A 25,925-nucleotide genomic window follows, 5' to 3' on the forward strand; every position below is an offset into this window, starting at 1 on the left:
ACACAACTTCCTTCATGGAGAAAATCTTGTTACTAAAAAAGAAAGTCAGCTGAACTAAAACTGTGCTTAGTGACATAGTTGATTTGCTTTCTCACTCAAACTCTTCATCTCACACCAGTTAAAAAAGTAGGCAACCACACTTTGAGTAGCACTAGTATTTCAGGTTATCACTTTGTTTTTGAAAATAATACTCTTACCACCAAAGAACATACTGCTTAATATTGTCTGTCTATGAAACTCACCACACCATAAATTTTTTATATACAACTAAAGCTCAGCATTTTAATTATATTGCAATAATAGTGTGTTACATATAATGTGAATATTGAAATAGTTTTAATTCATTATTTGGAGGCAGTGAAAAAGTTGATACTGCTTTTCAATAAATTAATCTTTTTTCAGTTCTCTCAAACCTTTCTCCTTCACTGATTAATATTTCTGTTAAAGTTTTGGAAATCTAGCCCTAGCATTCTGGCTGTTCAAAGATCTGCAATGCTTAAGAAGCAGCAGCAGCAGCAGCAGGAGCAACAACATCAAGCTTCATCTAATAGTGGATCAGAAGAGGTGAGTTTTCATTATGAAAGCTGTTATTTTAAAAGAAGACACTTTTGTACTGGGTAGGTATATATGAAATTATTAGAAACAGTTAAGTGTTTTGAAAGAATAGATAGGAAATAACTGCATTTAACCATGTGTGTCAAGAGCCTTAAAATATAGACACATTTTTATCCAATAATTCCACCTTCAGGGATTAATCCAAAACAAGCAATGGTAATTTGTGTGTACTTAGTCATAATAGCAAAGCTAGAAATAAATGTGAGTACAAAGGAAATATACATACACGAACACAATGTATGCACACACATAATATGAATGAAGAAATATTGTACTATTAAATCATTTATATGGAAGAATAATAGAATTCTCAATGTAGTTTTAAAAGAATAGGCTGCAGCTGTAAACATTGTAGTTCCTGTGTGCACATGACCTCACATGCATGTGTGTTTGCACAAAACCATTCAGGAAGAACTGTATCAAAAATTGTCTATTGGGAAAGAAAAATAATAGGTAAAATTTGACAAATGATGATTCCTTTTTAAGGCCATGCTAGGCAACAGTAATGGTTCCCAGAGATGGTAGATTTTAAAGTTTTGTACAAAATTCTGACATTGTGATATTTACCTAATTTCACTGGTTGGGTTATAAATTTGCAATGAAAGTGTTATTACTTTGTGTGCTAATTAATGGTGTAAATATAACAATATGGAATAAGAGAATAGGCTTTACAGTTATTCTTATTAGCAAAGCGAAAAATAGTATGGCAAGCAAAAATTTTATGTAATGGTTAAATTCTAATCATTAATAACATTAACTTTATTTTTCTCTGCAGGATTCCTCTAGCAGTGAAGATTCTGATGATTCATCGAGTGAGATCAAAAGGAAAAAACATAAAGAGTATGTCATGTTGTTCAACTGATTACCTTCATAGCAGGCAAATCCTAATGATTTTATATTTCTTCCTTTATGAAAAATTGTTGCCAAAAGCGGACTTTTGTGAATTCTTGGTTCATGGCATTTTATTAGGTTAATTTAAACCATTAATCCTTAACATTTATTTTTCTGTGGTGAGCCGAGGTTTTTCTGCCACTTGTTTGTCTCCTGTAACCCTGTTCCCCTACATATTTTTAAATTTCAAAGATCTACATAGTCATAATATCAGAAAATCTTAATAACTTGGGAAACCTATATAGGAGTGTAAGGACCAGTGGATGATGAATTTTGGGTGGTTCTGTTAATTTATGTCAGTACCTTTCCTTACTATTCATCTACACTTGAAATTTATTTCCTCTGTAGAACTCATTTAGAAACTCACTGTAGTTTCCTAAAGATCTTGACCCACAAAGTCTGAAGAGTATTTCAGATTCCCAATTCAGATATTTAGATGATCTGAGTTTTTTTCTCTCTTATTTCTTCAGAAACATTGTTCCATTGTCTTATCTCTTATTTTTCTATTTGTCTTTGATATTCTGCACGTTTACTTTGCTGTTCTAGCTTTGGATTTATTTATTCCACTTTCTGCACTTTGTTCTGTGCACCATTAATGTGAAAGTTTCTGTGTTTTATTAGTTTCTGAAAATTCAGTCATTTTATGTCCAGACTTTTTCTCTTTTTTGTTCTGTAAATCTCTCTGTACTATAGGCCTACCTCGTTTTATTGCACTTCACAGATACTGCATTATTTGCATATTGAAGGTTTGTGGCAGTCCTGCATTGAGCAAGTGTATCAGTGGCATTTTCCCAGCAGCATTTGCTCACTTCATGTCTCTGTCACATTTTGGTAATTCTTGCAGTATTTCAAACTTTGTCATTATTACTGCATTTGTTATGGTGATCTTGATCAGTGATTTTTGATGTCACTGTTCTAGTTGTTTTGGAGTGCCATGAACCACACCCATATAAGATGGCAAACTTAACTGGTAAATGTTGTGTGTTTTCTGACTGCTCCACCCACTGACAGGTCCTCTATACCTGTCTCTCTTTGGACCTCCCTGTTCCCTGAGACACAACGATATTGAAATTAAGCCAATTAATAACCCTACAGTGGCCTCTAGGTGTTCAAGTGAAAGGAGGAGTCACATGTCCCCGTTTAAATCAAAAGCTAGAAATGATTAAGCTTAGTGAGGAAGGAATGCCAAATGCCAAGATAGGCTGAAAGCTAGGCCTCTTGTGCCAAATAGGTAGCCAAGTTTAGAATGCAAAGGAAAAGTTCTTGAAGGAAATGTGAAGTGCTACTCCAATGAACACATGCATGATAAAGCAAAATAGCCTTATTGCTGATATGGAGAAAGTTTTAGTTGTCTGGATAGAAGATCAAACCAGCCACAATAGTCCCTTAAGCTAGACCCTAACCCAGAGCAAGACCCTCTTCAATTCAGTGAAAGCTGAGAGGTGAGGAAGCTACAGAAGAAAAGTTTGATCCTAACGAAGGTTGGTTCATGAGGTTTAAAGAAAAGAAGCCGTCTCCGTAACGTAAAAGTGCAAGGTGAAGTGCTGATGTCGAAACTACAGCAAATTATGCTGAAGATCTAGTTAAGACAATTAATGAAAATGGCTGCACTAAACAACAGATTTTCAATGTAGATGTAACAGCCTTATACTGGAAGAAGACGCCATCTGGGACTTTCCTAACTAGAGAGGAGATGTCAATGCCTGGCTTCAAAGCTTCAAAGGATAGGCTGACTCTCTTGTTGGGGACTAATGCAGTGAGGCTGGTGACTTAAAGTTGAAGCCAGTGCTCACTGGTTTACCATTCTGAAAATCCTAGGGCCCTTAAGAATTATGCTAAATCTGCTCTGCCTGTGTTCTATAAATGGAAAAACAAAGCCTAGATGGCAGCACATCTGTTTATAACATGGTTTACTGAATATTTTTAGCCTGCTGTTGAGACCTACTGCTCCGAAAAAAATTTCTTTCAAAATATTACTGCTTATTGACAATACACCTGGTCACCCAAGAGTTCTGATGAAGATGTACAGTGAGATTAATGTTGTTTGCATGCCTACTAACACAATATCTGTTCTGCAGCTGGTGGATCAAGCAATAATTTCAACTTTTAAGTCATGTTACTTAAGACATACATTTCATGAGGCTATTGCTGCCATAGATAGTGATTCTTCTGATGGATCTGGGCACAGTAAATTGAAAACATTCTAGAAACGATTCAGCTTTCTAGATGCCATTAGTGAAATTTGTGATTCATGAGAAGAGGTCAACATATCAGCATTGACAGGAGTTTGAAGAAGTTGATTCCAACTCCTGTGGTGGATGACTTTGAGGGGTTCAAGACTTCAGTGGAGGAAGTAATTGCAGATGTGGTGGAAATAGAAAGAGAACTAGAATTAAAAGTGAGCCTGATGATGTGACTGAATTGCTACAATCTTATGATAACTTTAACAGACAAGGAGTTGCTTCCTGAGATGGAAGCTACTTCTGGTGAAGATGCTGTGAAGATTGTTAAAATGACAACAAAGGAGTTGGAATATTACATAAACTTAGTTGATAAAGCAGCAGCAGGGTTTGAGAGGCTTGACTCCAATTTTGAAAGAAGTTCTCTGGGTGAATGCTATCAGACAGCATTGCATACCACAGAATTCATGAAAGGAAGAGTCAGTCAATGCAGCAGACTTCATTGTTGTCTTTTTTAAGAAATTGCCACAGCCACCCCAACCTTCAGTAACCACCACACTCATCAGTCAGCAGCCATCAATATCAAGGCAAGACCCTCTACCAGATGATAGAATTTTTTACCAGTAAGGTATTTTTTAATTAAAGTATGTAAATTTTTTTTTAGATATAATGCTTTTGCATACCTAGTAGACTACAGTATAGTGTAAACATAACTTTATATGCACTGGGAAACCAAAAAATTCGTATGACTATTTTTATCGCAATATTCACTTTATTACAGTGGTCTGGAACTGAACCTGCGGTATCTCTGAGGTATCCCTGTCTTTTTGGATCATATCTGTTGTTTGTATCTATTGGATCATCCATCCTATCCTCTGTGAATCTTACTGTATCATGTTTTTTATACCTTTCTTGCTATGCTACATTCTGGCTAATTTCCTTAGATCTGTCTTCTAGTTTACTAAGTGCATTTTCAACTACTGTGCCTCATCAGCTATGTAACTTTTCCACAGAGTTAGTAATTTCTAAATTTAGCACAAGTGCAAAGAATGTTTTTAAAAACAAGACTAATTTGGGATGATGGGTAGTATTTCTTGGATATAAAAATCATTGTAGTTTATATTATAAAAATATAAAATGGAGACTTTTTGATATATCCTGCCTATTGCTACTTCTAATGTGCAAATTCTGAAAAGATCTCAAGATAAAAAAGAATTTGCTTCTCTGATATGTTTTTATCATAAGCCAGGTTTTATCATATGTGCTTGCTTATGTAACCCTTAACATAGTTATAATTTAGGCAAGAGATACAGAGCAGTGGAGTAGCAGCAGTAGCTGTGAGGTAGGATATAGTGTATATATAAGAACTTCATGTGTAGCTTTCATTTGAAGATTATATTATAGCAAAATGTTAACATGTGTATGCAGTATTTCTCCTCTACATGTTCACTGGAATTAAACAGACTAAATAGACTAAAAATAGTAAGAACGGTAAGGTAATCATTTAATGTTGGTTAAGGTGGACTGATTTTTTTTTTTTACAGTTTTATATACTGTATTGTAAGCTTCTTAATGAATGTGTCGTTTTTTAAAAATCAGTTTTGAAGGGTAGATTTTTAAAAATCACAGTTTTCAGAAAATTAAAATGAAAGGAATTAGAATCTCTCTTTTTGAGAGGGTAAGTATGACAACTATATACGGTTTTCAAAATTAAATCCTGTAAACACTTTAAATTAGCCTGTTATATTTTCATCCATAATGATCATCAAAATAACATTTACTGGAGCTGGCCCATTGGCATAGTGGTTAAGTTCGCACGCTCCGTGGGTTCGGATCCCAGGTGTGGATGTACACACTGCTCATCAAGCCATGTTGTGGCGGCATCCCACATGTGAAATGGATGTTAGCTCAGTGACAGTCTTCCTCAAACAAAAAGAGAAAGATTGGCAACAGATGTTAGCTCAGGACTAATCTTCCTCACCAAAAAAAAAAAATAGTAATAATAACATTTACTTATTTGCTGATAATTGAGGAATAACTAAATGATTAACAAAACTCTAGAGTTATGGGGGAGATAACAGGAGTGTGTTCCAGTATTTTTCTTATTCTACAGACATTTTAATATTCTTAGTATAGGTGAAAGCAACAATATGTTTGATATTAACTGGAATGTAATTTAGTTTATTTGATTATTTTTGTATTTTATTGGAGATGAAATTTACTATGTGATATATGTATAAACAAACATACCTTATATATTTTATGTACAGTGAAGATTGGCAGATGTCTGGGTCAGGATCTCCATCTCAGTCTGGTTCAGATTCAGAATCTGAAGAAGATGGAGATAAAAGCAGTTGTGATGAAACAGAATCTGATTATGAGCCGAAAAACAAAGTTAAAAGCAGAAAACCTCAAAATAGGTAAGTATAGTATGTTCTCTGTTTGATGCTGAAAAATGTTAGTTACAGAAGATATTCATCCTTTTTGTATATACTTTCTCAAATCTTGTTTTATGCCAGTGTTTCTGTAGAACACCTCTCTGTCCCTGGTCTTCCCTAGATCTAAGTCAAAAAATGGAAAGAAGATTCTTGGACAAAAAAAGAGACAGATTGATTCATCTGAGGAGGAAGATGACGATGATGAAGATTATGATAATGATAAAAGGAGCTCTCGTCGCCAAGCAACTGTCAATGTTAGCTATAAGGAAGACGAAGAAATGAAAACAGATTCTGATGACCTACTGGAAGTCTGTGGAGAGGATGTTCCTCAACCTGAGGAAGAAGAATTTGAAACAATAGAACGGTTTATGGATTGTCGGATTGGGAGAAAAGGAGGTGATTTTTTTTTTAAAGCATATTTATTGCTTGGTTGTTTCACTAATATTTGCTATAATAAAGTATTTTTTGAAGACTTTTCCATTTTGAAAGCCAAGAGAGTGGATTTTCTTCTGTTTTGCTTATTTGCTGTAAAATATTCTTTGCTTATTAGCCTGAGTGTTTTCTTCCCAGAAAATATCCACTTGATCCCACTTCTTTCTGCAGATAATTAGAAAATTTTCATCCTGCGTATTTGAGTTTTTCTGTCGCCATGCCTAAATAATAGTTCTTATTTAAGTAGTTTAAATTTCACGAACGATTTGGTTTTTTAAAAATGTCTTTTTCTTTCATTTCAAATATGTAGGTTATTTTTAGTTATCTTAACATAGATTTTTTCTTTCAGTTTTATTGAGATATAATTGATATACAGCATTGTGTAAGTTTAAGGGGACAGCGTAATGACTTAAATATTGCAAAATGGTTACCACAATAAGTTTAGTTAACATCCATCATGTCATATAGATGCAATTTAAAAAAAGAAAAAGAAGGTTTTTCCCTTGTGCTGAGAACTTCTAGAATGTACTCTCTAAGCAATTTTCAAATATACCATGTAGCAGTGTTAACTATTGTCATCATGTTGTACATTACATCCCCAATACTTAAACTTATCTTTTAACTGGAAGTTTGTTCCTTTTGACAAGCTTCATCATATCCCCCCTGCTGGTAACTACTAATCTGATCTCTTGTTCTGTGAGGTGTTTTTTTATTCCATATGTAAGTGACATCTGGTATTTGTTGTTCTCTGACTTATTTCACTTAGCGTAATGCCCTCAAGATCTATCCATGTTGTTGCAAATGGCAAAATTTCTCTTTCTTTATGACTGACTAGTATTCCATTGTATATATGTTCTCCATTTTCTTTATCTGTTCCTCTGTTGATGGACGCTTAGATTGTTTCCACGTCTTGGCTATTGTAAATAATGCTGTAGTGAACATGGGGGTGCAGATATCTCTTCAACGTAGTGATTTCAAACATGCAGTTTTTAAAGATGATTTTTCAGGGGCTGGCCTTGTGGCTGAGTGGTTAGGTTCGCTTGCTCTGCTTTGGCAGCCCAGGGTTTCGCCAGTTCGGATCCTGGGGGCGGACCTAGCACCACTCATCAAGTCATGCTGAGGTGGCATGCCACATGCCACAACTAGGGCCCACAACTAAAAATATATACAACTATGTACTGGGGGTTTTGGAGAGAAGAAGGAAAAATAAAGTCTTTAAAAAAAAATGATTTTCCATTATTCTAGTTTTCAGTTATCAGTGTTGCAGTCGTCAGTTATTATAAATTTTTGTATAATGTTAGGTATACTGTTGTCTTTTGATTTTGTTTTTTCTCATTTTAAAACCAATGAGATTAAATTAGATAATCTTTCTGTTCTAAAATTCTGTTTCTTTTATATGTGTGTAATATAATTTTCCATAAATTCTTGTACCCTAATACTTTAGTGATTTAAGAGAGCATGTATTTTTCTATTCATGTTCTTCAATTTTTGAGTTTGAAAGGAAATACTCCTATAATAGACATACATGGAATTTATTGTGCTTCCTTTTTCAGCTACTGGTGCTACTACAACCATCTATGCAGTTGAAGCAGATGGTGACCCAAATGCAGGATTTGAAAAAAACAAGGAACCAGGAGAGATCCAGTATTTAATTAAATGGAAGGGATGGTCCCATATCCACAATACTTGGGAGACAGAAGAAACCCTTAAGCAGCAGAATGTTAGAGGAATGAAAAAATTGGATAATTATAAGAAAAAAGATCAGGAAACAAAAAGATGGTAAATATGTCTTATACTTATTTTTTAATAGTTCAAAGATTATTGCTGAGCTTTTTTGTTAATAAGGAGTGCATAGTCAGGAATCAAATGATAACCTAAAATAACTGTTTCTAGACTTACTTGTATTTCATCTCAAGGTAAAACTTCTTAGGAATACCCATATCTAAATTTCTCCATGATAATAGACACATAGAATGTGTCTCACATATTACAAATTACAAATTTTTAAAGTTAAAAATTAATGATGCTTTATTTCTGTTTCATTTTCTTCATTATTCAGGCTGGCTCACATGATAAGTGGTAAAATGGGAGATTTTGTGCTACAGATAGTGTTTGGGGGGATAGGTTATATAGGGGAGATTTTGAAGTCTATTCCTGGATTAATAATCTTTCAGGTTGAAAAATGCTTCTCCAGAAGATGTGGAATATTATAATTGCCAGCAAGAACTTACAGATGATCTACATAAGCAGTATCAAATAGTGGAGCGAATAATTGGTTAGTAATAAATGATTCTAATTCAACTTTTATCTTTCCATGCTTGAAATCGTCTGAAAAAAATCTTAAATTTACTCTTTAAACATCAAATACAGTAGCTTGTTCTTGTTAGAGTATTGTAAACCAGACGACTAATTTTTACATTTGTACTTTTTACCAAGAATTATTCCTTGGATAAGATTCAATGTAAAAAAATAAATACCTGATTTATCTCACAGCTCATTCCAATCAAAAGTCTGCAGCTGGTTATCCTGATTATTATTGCAAATGGCAGGGCCTTCCGTACTCAGAGTGCAGCTGGGAGGATGGAGCTCTCATTTCCAAAAAGTTTCAAGCGTGCATAGATGAGTATTTTAGCAGGAATCAATCAAAAACCACTCCTTTTAAAGACTGCAAAGTGAGTATTGACATTTTTAGTTACTCAAAATGTATTCATTCATCATAAATATTTGTAAGCCCAAATAGAGAGTTGGATCCTGATTTCAGATGGGCTAAGGGAGAGAATTGCTTGGTTGGTAGTAAGAAAATGGTCCTATAATTGCTGTGTGATCAAAGATGTGGCACAGTCTTTGATCCCTGGTGAGTGAATCTGTGTCAGAAAGATGATAAATTGGCATTGGTTGTTGTGGGAAGTCGGTTGGGGAGACCAAATAGGGAAAATTCCTTGGAAACAGATATATGTGCTTGGTTTAAAAAGCAGTGAATATTTTCTTTGAAGGTAGAAAAGGAAAAGAGGGATGTAGCCATAAGAAAGTACCCAGGACTGCTTTGCCTAATTTAAGATTTGGCATTTAAAGTGATAGTTTTGGGGTCTATGTACTGCTAGAATTTGTTTTCTTATTATAAGACTGAATTAAATTCATACTGGTAATATAGAAATCAGAAATCAAGTGGAAAGTTAAGCCAGTGTTATGGCTTATTTCTAGATCATGCCTGGTGCAGTGGTTGAATGAATGAATGGAACATAGCTTTTGCTTGTGAAGTACATGAGACCCAAGTATTTCAGCAGGAACTTGCTTATCTCCATCCTTTTTGTTCAAAAAAGAGGACAAAACTGTACATTCTTACTATAGTAATTGAAAACTTTCTCCTTTGGCTGAATCCTTAGATGTATTTTGAGTTATAGAATTTCTGAGCTTGATGATTTGAGGTGAAATTTCAAAATTTATGGTAAAAGCTGAGATTGTCACCTTTAATATAATTTCTTATGTTTAATAATTCTTCATATTACCTTTTATTTCTGCTGAAGGTATTAAAACAAAGGCCAAGATTTGTAGCACTAAAGAAACAGCCATCCTATATTGGAGGACATGAGGGTTTAGAATTAAGAGATTATCAACTGAATGGTTTAAATTGGCTTGCTCACTCTTGGTGCAAGTAAGTATATTCTAAATGGTCTAATAATGAGAGGGTAAGAATTTTACAAATACGGGATTTGGAAAAGATTTCCACCAACTTAAGAATAAGACCCTTTTTTATTTATATGCAAGTCTTGAATTTTCTAGTATATAAACAATACATATTACATACTCAGAAGAAAATACGGTGGAGTTGGAGTTTAGCTTGGTTGATTGTTGCAGTACTTAAATAAGTTTTACTGAATTTAAAATCAGAATATATATACATTTCTGTCCTACACTAGTCCTAGACTATTTCTCTTCCTTTCAGTTACTTCTTTTTTGTTTTTTTGAGGAAGATTAGCCCTGAGCTCACACCTGCTGCCAGTCCTCCTCTTTTCGCTGAGGAAGATTGGCTCTGAGCTAACATCTGTGCCCATCTTCCTCTACTTTATATGTGGGACGCCTGCCACAGCATGGCTTGATAAACAATGCTAGGACTGCACCTGGGATTCAAACCGGTGAACCCTGGGCTGCCGAAGCAGTGCATGCAAACTTAACCGCTATACCACCGATCTGGTCCCTTTCAGTTATTTTTAATACCCATTTAGGCCTCTATTTTTTCCCCCTCTCTCCTATGTCCCCTACTCTATTCTTGGCAATATAGGTTACTCTAGGGTGCAATTTTTTTTTTTAACTTCACCCTAACTGTATGTTCTTTCTGCTTACTTATTCCTTATTTAATATAGCTCAGCTCTACCACTTGTAGATGGATTGTGTTCTTGGCTACATAATTGACTAAAGATAGTACTGTCAATTTTTAAGCTTCTTCTGGCCTAAAATATTAGACTTCCTCCGCTTCTCTAAGACTGTTACAAAGGCCTTTTACATTTATTATTTATAGCTAATAAAAATGGTATATTATACCTATCAGATTGTTTTAACTGTTCATATAAACTTCCATATGGGTTATGTAAAAACGTTTCTTTGTAAATTTGAATCTTGGTTACATGCGTGCTTTTTGTTTTTAACTTTGTAGAGGAAATAGTTGCATACTTGCTGATGAAATGGGCCTTGGAAAAACAATACAGACGATCTCATTTCTGAACTATTTGTTTCATGAGCATCAATTATATGGACCCTTTCTATTAGTAGTACCACTCTCCACTCTCACTTCTTGGCAAAGGGAAATTCAGACATGGGCTTCTCAGATGAATGCTGTGGTTTATTTGGGTGACATTAACAGCAGAAACATGGTAAGTTGTTTCTTCACAAATTTAGAAATCTGGACATACTTATTTTGGGAGGACAAGTATTTTATTTGTCTTTATAGACCTAGCTTCTAGAATAGAACTTGCTACAGAGTGCCCAATAGATGTTTAATTGGCTGTAATAAAAACCAATTTTTTGGTTTAGTGTTACTTTATATATAAACTTTTTCCTGTCTTTTATGGAAAGTTTCAATTATACATGAAATCAGACAGAAGAGTATAATAAACCTTCATGTGCCCATCTCCAGCTTCACAGTTTTAACTCATTGTCAGTTGTGTCCCATCTGTACCTCTGCGTGGTAATTTCCTCCCAATTACTGTGAAGCAAACTTAAGACGTATTTCATCCATGAATGTTATGTTATTAAATGAGTTAATCACTTGTGTTTTGTTAAATGAGAACTTCCTTCAGTGAAAAATGTCTGCTTTATTTTTTATAGAAGGTCTTGATATGCTGTGGTATTTACATTTTAGTTATGATAAGATCAGTGTAGTTTATTGGACTATATAAAAAATAATTTAGAAACTTTTATTACATAAACATACATACATAATTTTTCATGTATTTTGAGTTTTATTTTAGATATTCAAGTAAAAGTATACTTTCTTTAATGTTTGTTTTAAAATTGCCTATAAATTTCTTAATAGATAAGAACTCATGAATGGATGCATCCCCAGACCAAACGGTTAAAATTTAATATACTGCTAACAACTTATGAAATTTTATTGAAGGACAAGGTGTGTATTCCCCGTATTTTTTTGTTAGACGTGGTTCACTTTTCCTTTCACTGTATGTTGTGGATAGGATGAGAAGATAACTTAAATCAGGGGTCAGCAAACTACAGCCTCTGGGTCAACTCTGGCTTAATTTTTATCACTTGAACTAAGAATGATTTTTACATTTTTAAAGGGTTATAAAAACAATATGTGACAGAGACTATCACACGTTTGTCTGCAAAGCCTAAAATATTTACCATCTGGCTCATTACAGAAAAAGTTTGCCAACTCCTGACTTAGATGTAGCTACTTTGGTGTAGTTTCCATTGATCGGCAGGGTCTTTAAAGAGTGAGAAGACACCTAGGAGGATTAAGCTACCACTGGGTGAAGCAGTGTGTGCTAAATGCTTTATAGCTGTTGTCTTATTTAACTCTTTATAGTTAATACCTCAAGTAAACCCCATCTACTTTATAAGGTATGGCCATGTTTACTTTATTGGAAAGAAAGATCAAATCTCAGAGGTTAATGACCTTGCCTAAAGTCATACGAGGATTAGGTAGCAGAATCAGGTCTGTCCCTATTTTGAGTCAGAGACCCCCATTTATATATTATAGATCTATAGTTCATTAAAATCATACGCTGAATTATACCTACTCTTGGAGTAAGACACCGTTCTAAATCTTTATCATATTTTCTCCATATTGGCATTAATAGAGACTTCTACTGGGCTTAAGCCAAAATTCTTTTGTAAACTTTTTAAATGATGTTATTATTTTTCTTCCTTTATTTTCATTGTGTAAGCTGGTAAAACTTGTCACTTGATATTCTGTTCTGCTTTTTAATGGCTAAATTCGTAATGGAAGGGACTTTATATTGCATATTGAGTTACTTAATTTGAGGATTCCAATGAATCTTGAAATAATACTTAATTTTTATTTGAAAATTAGATGAAAATTTGTCTTTAATTAGTCTCACTTTAATAGTTTGAATTCACATCAAATGGGAAGACTAAATTTGAATTCTGTTTTTCTCTCAAAATACTAACTATGTTCCTCTGTTCATTTTAAGGCATTCCTTGGAGGTCTAAATTGGGCATTTATAGGTGTGGATGAAGCACATCGATTAAAGAATGACGACTCTCTTCTGTATAAAACTTTAATAGACTTCAAGTCCAATCACCGTCTCCTTATCACTGGAACTCCTCTACAAAACTCCCTCAAAGAGCTTTGGTCTTTGCTACATTTCATTATGCCAGAAAAGTAAGATAAATTGGGATATACAATTTTTAATGTTAGTTTTCTATGCTAAGTTTAGCAGGAAAATAATTAGTGTAGGTAATACGGTCAGTAAGAGGTTTTATTGCCCTAAAACATTGGACCACAGATTATTAAAAACTTAAAAAAAAATGGGATGGAATATTTCATATATAATATTAATTTTTGAATTTTGTAAGTAAACAAATTTGAGTCCTGTAATAAATTGCAGCACTTGATTTTGCCCATGTTTAAAGTATATCTTGTTGAAAAACAAAACCAGTATCATTCTTAGTATTTAATAATAGTAGTAAGAACAGTGATAAGGTGCTGGTAATCCTGTTTTCTAAATGAGGAAAATCAGACTACATAAGGATAAATAACTCGTCCAAGGTCACATACATATTCTCTTTCAGTAGATTCAGGACTTGGGAATTATATTCTTTGAGAAATATTTTAGTGATAATTATTCCCATATTTGAAACTACTCCATCTTTATTTAACTCAAGGAGAATCATAATTTTTATAAAACAACTCCCTGTGTTTCACATTTAGGTAGATATAAAATGGATTTCTTGGGAAGGATAGTTATTAGAAGTGACTAATTTTAGCTAATTTTTTCCCTAAAAATCTGTATTTTGTTTACATGTGACTACCCTGAAAAATCTTGTATGCAATTTGACATTTTTCAGTGATTCTTTCATTTTCTTAAATTTTTAAGATTTTCTTCCTGGGAAGATTTTGAAGAAGAGCATGGCAAAGGCAGAGAATATGGTTATGCCAGCCTCCACAAGGAACTTGAGCCGTTTCTGTTACGCAGAGTTAAGAAAGATGTGGAAAAATCTCTTCCTGCCAAGGTTGAGCAGATTTTAAGAATGGAAATGAGTGCTTTACAGAAACAATACTACAAGTAAGCTGTAAACAGAGCACATGTTCTGAATGTTTAATTCTAAATAACTCCCCTGTTCCTGTCTCGTCAAAGTCTCTTTCCCCCAACCCGCCACTAGGGTCTTAGAGCAGTAACTATTCTTGAATTTTAGAATAGGTTTATTCTATGGCATACTGGGGAAAAGAAAGATTTAATAGCATGTTCGAGATCATGGGTGACATAAGACTAAATAATTTATCTTCCAACACATCATTAATTGCTTTTCTCTATTTCATACTCTGTTACATTATAGAGGGTTTCTTTTAAGTATTAGGATTTCCATGATACTAAGGCATTATTATGTAACTATGATAATTATATAATTGACAGAGGTAGAGGCCAGAAAAAGAAACTTAGAACAAAATTTTAGGCCCCCTTACTTTTTGAAGAATATTAATAAATCATATTTTGTATAAATTGTGTGTCAGATCTATACAGTAACACTTCAAAGAATCAAAAAGGAATATCTGTTTTAATATCCATTGAAACATTTAATTGCATAAAACACACTGCTACGTGCATTTGAATTCTCAAACATATTTTATGGTAAAAATTGTAAGTGCCATACATTTAAAAATATACATTTATTGCATAAATTTTAGGTTTTTATTATGGAAAATTTCAAACCTACAAAAAGAGGATAATATAGTAAACTCCCATCATTCAGCTTAGTTTTCAACTCATAGCCAGTCTTATTTTATCTCTAGCCATCCCACTTCCTCCCACCCCCTATCATTTTGAGGCAAATCAGAGAGATAATTGTTTCATGTCCCTTCAAAGACTAACCCTGTAAAAAGGAAGAAAATAAAAAGTGGTAGAAGACAAAGTAGATCATGGTGAGAGGCAAGGTTATGTATAGTTTGGAATAATAAAATAAACACCCATAATTTTTCTGTAAGTTGTATATGTATCGTATAATTGTAGTTTAGAGAAGGCAGTGTGGCTAAACCAAGTATCCTCATGAGGTTTCTTTTATGTCTGCGCATTAGCTGCCTGATGTGAAATTTGTAGGAAGGTTAAGACAGATAATACAGTTGACCATTTTTAAAGTAAATTTTTGGGGAAAAGAGTTAAATACATTATACTCTGTTAATTAAGCCTTTACTGTGTTTAGTTAATGGTTTAGATAACAAGTTTTATGTTCTCATCAGTGTGGTGAATGAGGTTTGGTCCGTTGTGAACAATGAAGTTGTGAATTTCATAATAGTGTGATTTTGCTTTGGTGCTTGATTCTTTTTTATAGTTTTATAATTCATCCTGGTAATTGTTCTACTAAACATCATCTTCATGATTTTTTTTTAAACAGATGGATATTAACTAGAAATTACAAAGCCCTCAGCAAAGGTTCCAAGGGCAGTACCTCAGGCTTTTTGAATATTATGATGGAGCTAAAGAAATGTTGTAACCATTGCTACCTCATTAAACCACCAGATAATAATGAATTCTATAATAAACAGGAGGCCTTACAAGTAAGAACTTTAAAATGTTACTTTACGGTAAAGCAAAATCCTAGAAATGTTTATTTCAGTTATAACTGAAAATGGCACAGTGCATTAATATGTTGGTTAGAAGTTCTCTTTGGTTAATGGTTTATTTAAATAATGGTGTTTATTTTTTAGTCTTCATTAAAAACGTTTTAAATTTTAATTTATCTACTTAATTATTTTGATCATTTTTCTAAAAATTGATCTCTCACTGAGGGCTGTCATAATTTATCCAGCAAAAATCCCTTGGTGTATTTTTAATGGTGGAAAAAATTCACTAATAATGATTATGCTGAATTCATGATAGAGCAAATGATAGTCTTAAGAAGGACATCTTGATCTCAGATCTTACCTTTCCTATCACTTCTGGAAGACAGAAGTATGAGGAAGGCACTCTTGCCATCCAGCTACTTTAGTGCTTTGAAGTGCTAGGACCAGTGACTGGTATGTATAAATTAGAATACATTTTCTTACTCTTTTAAAAACTTTGAATTTTTAGTTGCTGCTTTATTCAGTGTATTGTTTTTCAGCTACGATTTTTAGAGAAACAGTGTAATAACTACGAAATAGAGTAAAACAGTGCTTTTTTTCCTCCTAGAAATGTAGCAAAAACTGAGGTGCTAAATGGCAAGGTTTTTTTTTAGCTTAAGTCATAAAGCTAAGTGATAAATGTCCTAGAAAATTTTGTAAACTGAAGTAAAATGTTTTCCAACATCATGAAAATTTAAAATCTCAATTTAAAGTAATTAAACTGAAGTGTTAAGTGAGGTATTCGTTTCATTCGATTGGTTCTTTTAACGTGTTGTAACAGTTGTAATTTATTGTTTCCTTAGCACTTAATCCGTAGTAGCGGAAAATTGATTCTTCTTGACAAGTTGTTAATTCGCCTAAGAGAACGAGGCAATAGAGTTCTTATTTTTTCTCAAATGGTGCGGATGTTAGATATACTTGCGGAATATTTGAAATATCGTCAATTCCCTTTTCAAGTAAGCATTTCATTTTCTTCTCTGTTGATTTAAATTTCATCCAATTCCTAAGCATATTCTACAAAATTACCTTTGAAATTCTTTTGTAAATGAAATACAGATTTTCATATAACCTCTACTTTTAAGAAAATATATCTATTTAAAAAATTTTATTCATCATTATTCCCTTTTTTTCTTCTTGACCTTAAGTTTTGATTTTCTTTTAATTCTGTATTTCTTTTCTATGATCAAATCTAAAGGGACAGCTTTCTGTATTAGGCTTTTAGTCTGAGGAAGGAAAAAAGAGAGCATTGCAATCCTTGTGAATGTTACCAGGACTGATGCAGATTCTGAACATTTATGTGCTCATAATTATTCTAGTGCATAGTTTGCTGAATAAAACTAGATGATTTTAGGGTAGATACCAGAGACCAAAATGGGCTTATATTTTATCTAGTCAATATTCATTTTGAAATTTATTCAGTATAATTAAAGTTCTTGTGGATGAGTTTTTTAATGTTAGAGTCAGGTGCTAGTCTCAGTACTTTACATCTAATAATTTATTTTATTTTATTTTATTTTTTTTTTCCTTTTTCTTCCCAAAGCCCCTGGGTACATAGTTGTGTATTTTTAGTTGTGGGTCCTTCTGGTTGTGGCATGTGGGATGCTGCCTCAGCATGGCTTGATGAGCGGTGCCCTGTCCGCACCCAGGATGTGAACCTGCGAAACCCCAGGCTGCCAAAGTGAAGTGCGTGAACTTAACCACTCAGCCACAGGGCTGGCCCCCTCTAATAATTTATTTAGTCCTTACAACAGTTTTATGAACAGTGCCTGGAACATAGCAAACACAGTATGTACAGCTAGTAAATGATGTATATTTAGTGCAGGCAGTAAAAGAGAAGTAGAATTATAGTGATAAACCCCAACACACATAATCCCTGCTCTGTTGGAGGTTACAACCTGGTGTGGGAGATAGACGTTAAGCAGGTAATTACAAATAAATACAACATTACAACTCTGGTAGGTGCTGTGAAAGACAAGTGTTTGATGATATGAACATGATTGAGAAATATGTAGTCATTTAGGGGAAAAAGTAGAAAGAGTACCATTGTTTGGGTTTGTTTTTTTTTTAAGATTTTATTTTTTTTCCTTTTCTCCCCAAAGCCCCCTTTTACATAGTTGTATTATATTCTTCATTGTGGGTCCTTCTGGTTGTGGCATGTGGGACGCTGCCTCAGCATGGTTTGATGAGCAGTGCTATGTCCGCGCCCAGGATTCGAACCAACGAAACACTGGGCCGCCTGCAGCGGAGCGCGCGAACTTAACCACTGGGCCATGGGGCCGGCCCCGTTTGGGTTTTTTTTTTAACGGCTTTATTGAGATACAGTTTCCTTTCCATGCAATTCATCCATTTAAAGTGTACAATTCAGTGATTTTTAATATATTCACAAATACATGCAGCTGTCACCACAATTTTAGAATGTTTTCATTACCTCAAAAAGAAACTGTACCCTTTAAGTATCACCCTTTCCCCCCATCCCCACCCCAGCCCTGTGTAGATTTGTTTTTAGATAAGCAACAGTTTACTGTTATAAGCAACAGTTCTCTGCCCCTAATCCCTCCTCTTTCCCAGACCGCTTCCCGGAGAGAAACATTTTTAACATTCTTTGGTTTAGGTCATGCCTCAATAAATGATAGATCATTATTGTTTAAAAGTTTTTACTAATTGCAGTTTTTAGTGGGAGACAAAACACTATTTAAAATTTTTTTCGATATTGAACATCTGTTTTAGCTAGTGTTAGTAAGCACTTGATATATGTCAGCCACTGTGCTAAGTGTTTCACTTTGTTTTCACTGAATCCCTTGTATTCTATGAAGGAAGTACTACTGTTAGCCCATTTGCTGAGGAGGAAACTGATAAGAAGAAAAGTCACCTCACTTGCCCAAGGCATTCATGAATACTCAAGACACTCAGATCTGGGCTGTTTGACTAGAGCCTGCGGTGTCCCAGATCACTGATTGTCACTGATTAACCAGAGGGCCTTTGCTGGACCCCTCCCTCAGACTTTCTGGTTCAGTAGTTCTGGGATGGGGTTCGATAATTTACGTTCTTAAGTTTTCAGGTGATACTGATGCTGTTGGTCCAGTAACCATACTGGACTCAATAGGTGTTTTTTAAACTGTGGGCTGTAACCTAGTAATGGATCTGGGAATTGGTTTAATGGGTTGTACCAATATTTTAAAAAAATGAAATAAATTATAAAATATTGAGGGTATATCACAGTACATTGTATCATGAAACTTGCTTGGGGTATACAGCTGTGTTCTCATTCACATGTAAAATGTATTTCTTACACTGATTCTAAGGCAGAATGACGACAGTGCTGTTATTTACTATTAGGGAAAGCAGTCCTAGTGGTTAAGAGCACAGACTCTGTAGACAGAATGCCTGGGCTTTGTTTTTCTGCCTAATAAATGCTTTTGACTCTTAACAGTCTTAGCAAAAGCAGTGCTGCATTTTCATACTTACTTAATTTTGTAATTGATTTTAATTCCTTTTAAAATTTTTGATTCTTTTATATGCAGTATTTTAATGTGTTTTATTCTAGAGATTAGATGGATCAATAAAAGGGGAGCTGAGGAAACAAGCTCTAGATCATTTTAATGCTGAAGGATCAGAGGTATGATTGCTTTTAAAATTGTAAATAAGTTGTTTTAGTCATTATTTTAGTCATAGTTGTAATTTGTTAAAAAAAAAAAATCTCACCGGTGCTAGCCAGTTTTGACTTGCAAGTGAGGTTTTTAAGTCAGTATTCTACAGTAAATCTGAAGAATTTTGCCCTCTCTTATGAATACTTTTTCAGCATATGAGAGTTAATTTTCTTCAAACTGAATTAGCCCACTTTCATTTAGAATTCTTTTGAATTTGGTGTCTAGTATTCCCATATCTCTTTGTATTTTGGAGTCTTATTGATTGGTTTTGCTGGAGGTTTATGTATTTTATTAGTATTTTTAAAAACTACCTTTCAGTATTATTGGTAAAATACTTTTTAAGTTAAAAAAATCAGTTGTGAAATTCTCATATTGATCATCCAACGTCACAGTTAAGAAGAATTTAAAATCATGCCTATTTGTAATTCCTTACAGGATTTCTGCTTTTTGCTTTCCACAAGAGCTGGAGGTCTAGGAATTAATTTAGCCTCTGCTGACACTGTTGTTATATTTGATTCTGATTGGAATCCACAAAATGATCTTCAGGCACAGGCTAGAGCTCATCGAATTGGGCAAAAGAAACAGGTATTTTTTATTCCCCTTATTTTATTCTTTTAGAATCTTTTTTTATGATCAATAAGTGATTTGGTTTACCCTCCTGGTAAGATTGTTGGAACACAGTCATATTGCTGTTTAACAGATAGGATACTGAGGAGCTCAAATGTATCAGAATCACCTGGGAAGTCTGACAGAACTGAAATAACTATACTTAACTAGGATTATGCAGTCTCTTTTGATTATACGTTCTGTTTACAACTGTAGAGTACAATGTTTTGCATTTAATATATAAACTTTAAAATGTCTTCATTTGCTTATTTTAACTAAAGATTTTGCTTAGTACATTGCTACCTTTTTGTTAGCCTGTATTTTTTATCCATGTGTGTACAAGATTCTCCATGCAAAAAAGCCATTCTTATGTTATAGTCTTTATACAGCTCTCTGTAACAGGCCTTGAGAAAAACCACTTGTCATCCTTTTAATGCCTTGGTCTTTGTATTTTAATTCATTTACCTCCATCTAAAGTAGTGTTGCTCAAACGTATCCAAAGCAGGAGATGTGAACAAGTAGCACAAAAAGACTTAGCTCATTTATATTACCTTTTTAAACATTCATGTTTTCTACTGAAACATATATCCATAACTTAAAACTAAATAAATTTTTTACCCAAATAATTCTCATAAAACTGTGCCTCATCAGGAATATATCATACATCTTCTTATAATTTTTTTATATTCTGGAACAGCATTTCATACCCATAAGTGAAAGTTTGTATTTAGAGTAGTGGTTCTTAACTTCATCAGACCCAGAACCCGTTTTTATGAAAACTACCCTTAGAACCCTGTTTTCTATTTTGAAATGAATATGTGTCATTTGATAAGTCAGTCTAATGCCCTAACCATAATTTAGGCAAAAAAGAGACGTCTTTTCATGTAATATATATTTCAATATATATCACTATACTGGGATATAAAAAATAAGTTTAGAGTTGAGAGAATAAGAGCAGGACTCATAAGTACAAAAGAGCAGGGGTGCATTGGTGCGTAAAAGAATAAAAATTAGTATTAGGTTAGATAATAACAGACTTTTTGTACGTTATAAAGAAAGGGAAACTTGAAGTAGGGATAACAACGTGCCAAGATAAATTACAGACTATCAAAGAGGAGAAAGTGAGGAAATGTGATATTTTCACAGGTGAGTTGGGTCTAATGTATATGTGAAGAGTCAAAATATCCCTCTCCCTGTGTTATGAATGAGATTGGGAATAGTGATTAATTGCACTGAACAGATGCCTCCTGTACTGAAATGCTCAACACATAGTGAGACTTACATTTCATTTATACTACTTAAAGACCTCGGCCACCACATTTTCTAGTTGGTGATAGAAAATAGAGGATTCATTAGGAGAAGAACCAGTAAGACAAGATACTATAGAAAGTTATGTAGTAGACCTGGGAAAAGTATCTGAAAAAGATCACAAAATAATGGCAATACCGATTTTTTTACCATTATGTTAAAAGGTTTTTTTAAATATAAACATGATATAAATATGAAATGCATTTTTATTATTAATGTTTCTTTAGATACATTCCTTATTATTTCATTATTAATGAAATATAGTAAGATTCCTGTGCTTCATGTACCTGCTATTTTAGTAGTAGTTGGTTTTAAATCTGACAAAAAGGAGTCTCAGATCTCATGTTAATGTTAAATATTTGCATGCAACAACTACAGAATGAGTCGTCGTAGATGACTAATACAAATGAGTTTTATTGGTGATGCCAGTCAGTATAAGCATTTGGCAACCACTTGATAAAGATGCAAATAAAACAATATCCAGTTATCTACTGATTTATACCATAGTTGAAATCCTGAAAAAATTAGTGTATTGTAACTTTGTAAAAATGCTTTTGTTTATATTAAAATAGAGTTAGAATTTAGACTCAAGATATTTAAAAAGGGTTTTTAGAAAACATTTTAAAGACTTGAAAGACAGAGGATAATTTTTCATTGTGCCAGAATGTCCAGTTTAATATAAAATGTCTAGTATCCCAGGTCCCTGCGCTCTAAATGCTGGTAAGCCCACCTAATTGTTGTGACAACTAAAACTGTCCCCATAACTTTTCAAAATATCCCTATATGATGGTACTATTTGATATAGAACCCAGACTGGCCTTGAGAAATAGGGCAAAATTACTACACATCAATTTTTGTCTATTTTGGAAAGCTTTCTTCTAATGAAGGGCATCATTAATTTAGGGAGTGGTTCAGAGAATTTTGGATTATGTGGAATGATGAAACATTAATCAGAATTGAGGGAACTGGTGTAAGGTTGTTGTAAGTTCAACATTTTTTTCCTTCTTTCCCAGCTAAAAAGATAATTTAAAAATTATTGTCATTCCTTAAAAAAAGAAAAGCAAATAAAATCCTCTATCCAAAATGCAAGAAGGAAGAGCATACCCTCAAAAGAATCTTTAAATTGGAGAAACGCAGCTTTAAACATTGCTATATGTTTTTTTATTTTCATTTTGCTTTTGACCAGTGAAAACTTCATTTAAGATAATCTTCGGTCTATTTACCAATATTTGGGCACTTCAGATTAGCAAAACAAATCTTGTTTTACGTCATTGTATGTTTCATCACATGTATCTTTACAGGTGAATATTTATCGCCTAGTTACAAAGGGATCAGTTGAAGAGGATATTCTTGAAAGGGCCAAAAAGAAGATGGTTTTAGATCATCTTGTGATTCAGAGAATGGACACAACTGGGAAGACAGTGCTACACACAGGTTCTGCCCCCTCAAGGTAGTTACTTTACTATAAAAAAAAAGTCATTTTAGAATCATAGCATACTCATTTCTCTGAAATGTTATATACTGTGACTAGGTCATTGTACTATATTTAGTGTTGTAATTTTTTTATTTTTTTAAGCACTGGACTAATTTCTAGTCAAAGGCATACATTCAGTACCTGGTTTCACCACTCTAGTTTTGTAATCTTGGGAGAAGTCCTGTTAGGTTCTATGCTTCAAGTTCTTTAGTTTTAAAATGAGCATACGAATAGTACTTGACCTATCTTTGTCATATAACTGTTGTAAAGGTGACTGTGTCAATAATTAATACAAGTGCTATGTTAAATTTTTAACTGTTAGTATGTAGTATTTTTATTTGTTTTTCCTGATTTTAGTTCTACTCCTTTCAATAAAGAAGAGTTATCAGCCATTTTAAAATTTGGTGCTGAAGAACTTTTTAAGGAACCTGAAGGAGAAGAACAAGAGCCTCAGGTAAAAATAACTTGCCTCAAAATGTGTCGTCTATTTTAAACTCTAAGTATGAAGTATACTTACTTTAAAATATATTAAAGTATATTTAAAATAAAGATTTCTTTCTGATTATAGGAAATGGATATAGATGAAATCTTGAAGAGGGCTGAAACTCATGAAAATGAACCAGGCCCTTTAACAGTAGGAGATGAATTACTTTCCCAGTTCAAGGTAGATTTTCTTTTTCTTTTTAATTTTTCTTTGTAGTTATATAAATTGAGAGGGACTGATTTTTTTTTTTTTTGTCATTCAGTATTTTATTAAATATGTTCTTTAAGCACAACTAGCAAGATAATTTTTGTATAAAAATTTTTCTCCCTTATTCTGACAGAGCAGTAGCAACCTGATTTGAAAGGGACCAAATCATTTATGAATAGTTACATTTAGTGGGATTTGAAGTGCTGTTACTTCCTAATTAGCACCTACAGTAGTGCTTGGCAAATAGCATGTCCTCAGATATTTGGATAAGGAATGAATATGATCTGTTATTTAGATTTCCCCAACTGAAGGCTTTTAGATGATTTCTATTGGAGCAGTTTTTGACATTAGGTTAATTTAAACAGTGTCACAACTAAGAAAACTCAAGTAGATCAGTCAAAGTAAGCAAAAAGCTCCTATTAATACTTATAAATACCCCTGGTTTTGTGAAGACTAAAAGGTTGCAAGGAGTCCTAAAGCAACACAAGTCAGCTGACCCCATAGAGTAAGTTGTGTGCCAGTTGTTTAGTATAAAGAAGCAGATTTCTCTATATCCTAGCCATTTTCTACAAGCTAAGATTTTTGAGGATTAATTCAGTTTATGTCATTTGTTCATTCAGCAAATTTGCATTGAGCACCTCCAACGTGCCACACAGGGATAGAGCAGTGAATAAACTTGTGTAATTTTAATGGATCACTCTGGCTGTAATGTGGAGGATATACTACAGAAAGGCAAGAGTTGAAGCAGGGGGATAAGTTAGAAGACTATTTCAGTCATCCTGACCAGAGGTGAAGGTTTCTGGAACTGGCACTCACTCTGCGTGTGATGTAATTCGCTCTTTTTCTTTACATCAAGTTATACTATTTGCTTTTAATTTGACTATTTGGCAGTTTGAAAAAAGTCACTGATAAGTTACCTAGAGTAAATACTGATTATTTTTATACGAGTGAGTTGATACTCATACACAGATTCCTTTAAGGCTATCATCACATTTAAATGACAGACATGAGAGAATAAACACTACATTTTAGCCCTGTTCCTTATGTGGCATAAGCCTAGTTTTCTTGTCTTCATCCAATTAACTATAAGTTTTAATGTACTAATATTGGAAGTTAGCTTTAATGAGCGTTTTCTTTATACCAGACTCTGCACAATTCCTTAAGTGTATTATCTTACTTAATCCTCACAAAAGTAAGTGTGCTGTTACTATCCCCTTCTTTTAGAGATGAAGAAACTAGGGTTTACGGAACCTAAATAAATTTATCTATGGTCTCAGAGCTCTTTATGTCTTGTCAGTAGCTCTCTGGGTACTATTTTTATGATCATAAAAATTAGAATATTGAATTGCTCTATAGCACCTGGTAGTTAATGGACTGGTGTGGTACTTCCTGCAGAAGGGGATTTAGCATGTTACTACTATAAATTGCTTTGTTGTTGTTCTGTTGACGTCCTCTCATTCTGTTGTAGTAATAATTTTGCTGAGCAGCAAGGCAAAAGAGAATCGTTCTTGAAAGAGAATTCTTAGACCTCATTTGGTTTGATCTACATGGCCTAATGAAGAAATGAACTTAGATAGTTTAGTAGTCATAATTGGTTTAATCCATAGTCATATTCAGTATCCTGAGGATATTTAAGTTTTATTGTCTTATTCTAGTATGCCACTTACTCTCTCCCTAAAGAAGAAAAATATGATTTAAGAATGAGTTCTTCAGTGCTTATTTTGTTAAAATTCTGGAATTTATCAGGTTGCCAACTTTTCAAATATGGATGAGGATGACATTGAGTTGGAACCCGAAAGAAATTCAAAGAATTGGGAAGAAATCATTCCAGAAGATCAAAGAAGACGATTAGAAGAGGAGGAAAGACAAAAAGAACTTGAAGAAATTTATATGCTCCCAAGAATGAGAAACTGTGCAAAACAGGTGACTTTTTAATTGAAAAGATACTTATGTAATTTAAGAGTATTCACACCTGTGCTGATCTTTTTTTGGTTATGAGAGCAGTTGGTACATAGTTTTCTTTTCTTGTAATGTCTTCATCTGATTTGATAATGTTTGCCTCATAAAATGAGTTGGAAAGTGTTCCTTCCTCTTCTGTTTTTGGGAAGAGGTTTGTGGAATTGCTATTATTTCTTCATTGAAGGTTTGGCAGTATTTGTCAGGGAAACCATCTAGGCCTGGAGTTTTCTTTGTTAGAAGATTTTTTGAGTATAACGTCAATATCTTCTGTAAATATAGAACTATTCAGAATATCTGTTTCTTGGGTGAGTTCGTTTCTTTTAAGGAATTTATCCGTTTTATATAAGTTGTTGAATTTATGGGCATAAAGTTATTCATAATGTCCCCTT

At 33.6% G+C, this 25,925-nt stretch overlaps 1 protein-coding gene across 2 annotated transcripts in view; it reads left to right on the plus strand.

Moving 5' to 3' along the window:
• CHD1 (chromodomain helicase DNA binding protein 1) overlaps positions 1–25,925 on the plus strand; it is a 78,137-nt gene that overhangs the window by 27,051 nt on the left and 25,161 nt on the right. For both annotated transcript variants that reach the window (XM_046666020.1, XM_046666021.1), the window contains exons 4-23: positions 448–564; positions 1,391–1,455; positions 5,957–6,106; positions 6,246–6,520; positions 8,110–8,335; positions 8,731–8,831; positions 9,050–9,228; positions 10,081–10,208; positions 11,208–11,424; positions 12,087–12,176; positions 13,225–13,415; positions 14,131–14,319; positions 15,644–15,806; positions 16,655–16,807; positions 19,396–19,467; positions 19,934–20,083; positions 22,714–22,862; positions 23,244–23,340; positions 23,455–23,550; positions 25,324–25,500. In XM_046666020.1, the coding sequence (XP_046521976.1) occupies positions 448–564; positions 1,391–1,455; positions 5,957–6,106; positions 6,246–6,520; positions 8,110–8,335; positions 8,731–8,831; positions 9,050–9,228; positions 10,081–10,208; positions 11,208–11,424; positions 12,087–12,176; positions 13,225–13,415; positions 14,131–14,319; positions 15,644–15,806; positions 16,655–16,807; positions 19,396–19,467; positions 19,934–20,083; positions 22,714–22,862; positions 23,244–23,340; positions 23,455–23,550; positions 25,324–25,500 (2,985 nt within the window). The remainder of the gene's footprint in view (positions 1–447; positions 565–1,390; positions 1,456–5,956; positions 6,107–6,245; positions 6,521–8,109; positions 8,336–8,730; positions 8,832–9,049; positions 9,229–10,080; positions 10,209–11,207; positions 11,425–12,086; positions 12,177–13,224; positions 13,416–14,130; positions 14,320–15,643; positions 15,807–16,654; positions 16,808–19,395; positions 19,468–19,933; positions 20,084–22,713; positions 22,863–23,243; positions 23,341–23,454; positions 23,551–25,323; positions 25,501–25,925) is intronic.

This window comes from Equus quagga, chromosome 7, assembly GCF_021613505.1.
Source record: "Equus quagga isolate Etosha38 chromosome 7, UCLA_HA_Equagga_1.0, whole genome shotgun sequence".
In the NCBI taxonomy this organism is placed as follows: Eukaryota; Metazoa; Chordata; class Mammalia; order Perissodactyla; family Equidae; genus Equus; species Equus quagga.